This window comes from Branchiostoma belcheri, unplaced genomic scaffold, assembly GCF_001625305.1.
Source record: "Branchiostoma belcheri isolate BF01 breed outbred unplaced genomic scaffold, Haploidv18h27 scaffold22, whole genome shotgun sequence".
In the NCBI taxonomy this organism is placed as follows: domain Eukaryota; kingdom Metazoa; phylum Chordata; class Leptocardii; order Amphioxiformes; family Branchiostomatidae; genus Branchiostoma; species Branchiostoma belcheri.
Window position 1 is genome coordinate 723,714 of NW_017803713.1, and position 4,546 is coordinate 728,259.

General features: G+C 39.9%; 1 protein-coding gene across 1 annotated transcript in view; it reads left to right on the forward strand.

Annotated features, from left to right (window-relative positions):
- Positions 1 to 4,546, forward strand: part of LOC109470103 — a 33,235-nt gene that overhangs the window by 28,151 nt on the left and 538 nt on the right. The window contains exons 20-23 of the mRNA XM_019768884.1: positions 725 to 945; positions 1,676 to 1,798; positions 1,917 to 2,039; positions 2,684 to 2,806. Of these exons, the coding sequence (XP_019624443.1) occupies positions 725 to 945; positions 1,676 to 1,798; positions 1,917 to 2,039; positions 2,684 to 2,806 (590 nt within the window). The remainder of the gene's footprint in view (positions 1 to 724; positions 946 to 1,675; positions 1,799 to 1,916; positions 2,040 to 2,683; positions 2,807 to 4,546) is intronic.

Sequence of the window (4,546 nt, forward strand, 5' to 3'; positions counted from 1 at the left end):
CGATCCTGTTTATACCAATAAAACGATGAATGAAGTATAAACATGTATTACTTTTTTATGAATGAAATGTGCTCCTAAAACATCGAAATGTGTCCCGGGAGCGGGGGAAGCGATTTCTCGGGAGCCGGGCAGCGAAGCCCCGGGAGCAGGAAGGGGGGTCCCCGTAGTGGGTGCAGTGGGGTCCCGAGAACGGGAACAGCAGGGCCCCGGGAATGGGAGCAACGGGTCCCGGGAACGGGAGCAACCGGTCCCGAGAGCGGGGCGGGTTTTGGCCGGGGGGGGTGTAGTACCGGCATGTCCGACCCGTACACGGCGAATTTCCGCTGCCGTGTGGAGAATAATTAGGTGATAATTGCCGCTAAATTATGCATATTCCAGCAACACACGGAGCGGTGCACGGCCATTTCCTGCCGTGTACGGGGATGTACAGGGATCGTGTCCGGGCATATAACGTCCAGTACACGACCTGCACACAAAAAGTGGTTCATTTCCGGGAGTGTACAGGACATGTACGGGACTGGACACGTTTCGTGTGCAGGTCGGAAACCCCCGGGTTCTACCGGAAACCTAAAATATCCGGGAAAGTGTGCGGCAATTTCTCACACGGAAACTAGGGATTTTGTGCCGTGTGCAACAGGCACATTTTACCTTCTATTACATTTGAAACATTGTATCAGAATAGAAAATATATGTGAACAGCTCATTTTCTTCCTGAATGTTACAGAAACGCTAAGTTTTGGCTGGGACTCAGTAGACCGAACGGGACGTGGGTCGACGGCCAGGGTACCGCGCTTGGTGAATTTGCAGCCTGGGCTCCAGGGGAGCCCGATAAACCTGAAAAACTCTGTTCTCATCTTGTGCATGAAACAATCACCAATAGTGCACGCAAAAATAAGTGGGCTGACATGGATTGTAGTACGAGCATGCGGTACATCTGTGAAACAGGTAAGTTTCAGAGAAAATTAATCCGTCATTAAGAGAGTTTATTTTCCTCTTTTGTTTTTACAAAATTTTAAAACAATGAACAAAAGAAAATATGAATTCGGAGACCTCATACCATAAAGATGTTTTTTTTTATTTTGGGGGGGTTTATTTTCTCGTTGATTGATCATGGAAATGTAATGATTTCATCTACTTCATGTACAGTTTCTCATCTAAAATCATACATAGTTTATTTATAAGCTTTGGCAAGGTTTCATTTTATCATTAAGTCAAACTATAAAATTGTTGGTTATGTGCAAGCTAGCTATTAGCTACTAATTTTCAATGGTTTCATAAACAAGAGTTCCAAGTTTTTTTTACCTTCGCCAAATCATGTTAACCATTTAAACTCAGTCTGACTAATGATACATTTTATGGTGATTATGCAATTTATAATAGACTCATTTGCTTGAAAGATATCAGTTGCTCATATTCTCTACCCGATAACAGTCTGTTTTTTAAGAAATAAGGCTATTCTAGCATTTCCTCATAAATTGTGCAAATTGGCTTCTAATTTGAATCAACTATGTTTATAATTCATCTTTACTGAATTTCCAAATACTAAATTCCCAGCAGATACCGCTAAAAACTTTTTGGAATTCCCCGTTAATTATGCAAATTAGGCCATCATTTACATTACGAATATCTGCCAATGGTCCTGTCGTTTTCAATAACATATGTCACATTTTTGTAGATGTAGACGAGTGTGCCACAGGAAAGGGTGGATGTGCACAGAACTGCACTAATACTATCGGCAGCTTCTCATGTTCCTGTTATACTGGCTACAAATTCAACAATGACGGAGTTTCCTGTGACGGTAAGGTATACCTACTACCTATAAGCTAAACTGTACAAGTCATTTGAGCACTACCAGACTCCATTTGTCTAAAATACAATTCTGTGTTAGACGAGGAAGGTACTTGCTGTATTTTCAGACATAGACGAGTGCACCTCAAACAACGGTGGATGTTCCGTGAATTGCAACAACACCATCGGCAGTTTCGAGTGCTACTGCGGAGATGGCTATGTCCTGGATGGAGATGGGGTGTCATGCAACGGTACATATCCATGTTTTGTAACATGCGTTATGATAACCCCAAAACAATCAGCTGTTTTCTGTACTTTAATTTACTCTAGTGACGTTTCTTTTAACTGGTCTATTATATCTAACGATTTCAAAGCTTGTATATAATATATAGAAACACCGACTATGATTTTACCTTTACTATGTCGGTTTGTTCTATGTTGGTTAGGGCCTCTTCCATCGATATATTGTATAATCAGCATTAAAAGAGTGACATTCGATATATACAGAGTTTTAAGAACAGGTATATCATCTTTTCAAAACGAATTTGTAAAAGTTATGTTTTGCTTTAAATGTCGCATGTCTACTAAAATTGTGATCCGAAACCGGTAATGTTACCAAGATAAAAATATGATCAAATCCGGCAATGCCCTTTTTGGCATGAACTTGAAAGCTATTTCCAGAAAAATATTGAATACCAATAAAAACAAAAACAGGGATGACAAAGTAGCAATATGTTGATGCTTAGCTTTGCCCTTCATTCTATCATATGACTTTCGAAGTTTGGTTATGATAAGTGTCCTTCTAATGCGTAGGTGTATGTGTATATCAGGTGATTATTTTGATTCCCAACGTAGGTGTATGTGTATATCAGGTGACTATTTTGATTACCAACAGACATTGACGAGTGTGCGAACGCTAATGGAGGCTGTGAGCACGTCTGTACCAACACTGAGGGCAGCTTCCAGTGTTCCTGTCACCTCGGACAAACACTCAACGGAGATGGCCTAAATTGCGACGGTGGGTGAAGACATCTTGTCTTTATAAACAAAAGTCACAGCTCTGTTTGTAAGACATCAGACAGAATAGGTTGACAGCACATGGGTGAGAGTAGGATAGACAGACACAATGTCAGCAAATCAGAAGGTTAGGAAGAGGACATTGGGTGAACGTAAAAGTGAATGTGTCGTTCATGTAAACCACGTAATTCTATATTTCAAATAACTTTGTTAGCATTAACATTTTAATGTCTTGGGGTGGTGGGACTACGGCGCACAGATATGTCAACTTTGTCAAATATTTATATGTTAATTGTACTTTTTTGTTGTGTGGCGCTGTTAACATAAGTTGTAGACTTGAGTGCAGCGTCACACTGTCCATGTTATGTTTTCATGTATTTGATGAATAAAAAAAGTAGAGGGATTATGATGGTACATGGGTGTGTGGTGGTGTGTGTTAGGGTACAGAGGATTACATTCTTACTGGAAGTCGTAAGTCTCCAAGTGCTTGCTAACTCTCACTTCAGGGAGCCTAGGAAAAGAGTCAAATCGGTATGCCGGTGCAAAATGCATTAAACAGTCATTATTATGTCCGTAAATAATTTCATCAGGTTGGTAAACGACTGAATAGCAAAGTTCTTTCTATAACAACAATTTATTTTTTCAAGCCAACGTTTCGATGACCTTCTGTCATCTTTATCAGGGCGATACTGTCTGGTTTCCTGTGCACTGACACTAGATATTGCTCGGTGCATAGTGCACTGAAGGTGTTACATAGAAAAGAGGCAGACAGCGTCAAGACGGGAAGGTACACCAGAGCAAGAAAGAAAGAAGCTGAAAACCAAGAAAACAAGTCAGCAGTCACAGACCACATCACATAAAATAACTGTGTAATAGATTTGGACGGGGCCAAGGTAATAGACCGAGAGGACAACAGATGTATCCGTTGGATTAAGGAGTCTGTATGGATTAGAAAATCCAATCAAGTCATGAACCGTGATGAGAGGGGGGGGGTATAAACTTAGTCATGTTTGGGATCACATTCTTAATAATTGACATTGGTTTTCTTATTGTTTGTAACTATTATGATTCCTAACAAATATGTAACAAGACTTTTAATAATTTCTATTTGGGACTGTGATAGCTCAGTGTTGTCAGTTAACAAATCTTATATTATAGATAGAAACACTTTACATTTGGATCCGCATATTTTCCTATGCTGTAACAATGCCTAGTATGTATGTCACAATTACACTACGTTCCGGAATGTATTGTAAACAGAAAAAAAAACTAGCTTTTATATTAAGTGCACTATGAAGTATGTAACACCTTCAGTGCACTATGCACCAAGTAACATCTAGTGTCAGTGCACAGTAAACCAGTCAGAATTGCCCTGATGAAGATGACAGAAGGTCATCGAAACGTCGGCTTGAAAAATAAATGGTTGTGATAAAAAGAATTTTGCTCTTCAGTCGTTTACCAACCTGATGAAATTAGTTACGGATAGATTTGTTCATACATGTATTTTCATATGTTGTTTTTCGTCACCTATGCGCAATGAAATCAATAGCTTAATATACCCATATCTAGCCTACGGGAATATAGTCTGGGGATGCGCCTACAAACCACACTACAGCCCCTAGCATTACTCCAAAAAAGATTTGTTCGTTCAGCCACCGGCGCCAGTTTCCACGCACATTCTGCACCTTTGTTTACAAAACTTAAGATTTTAAATATTTTTTATATAAGCAGACTTCACCTG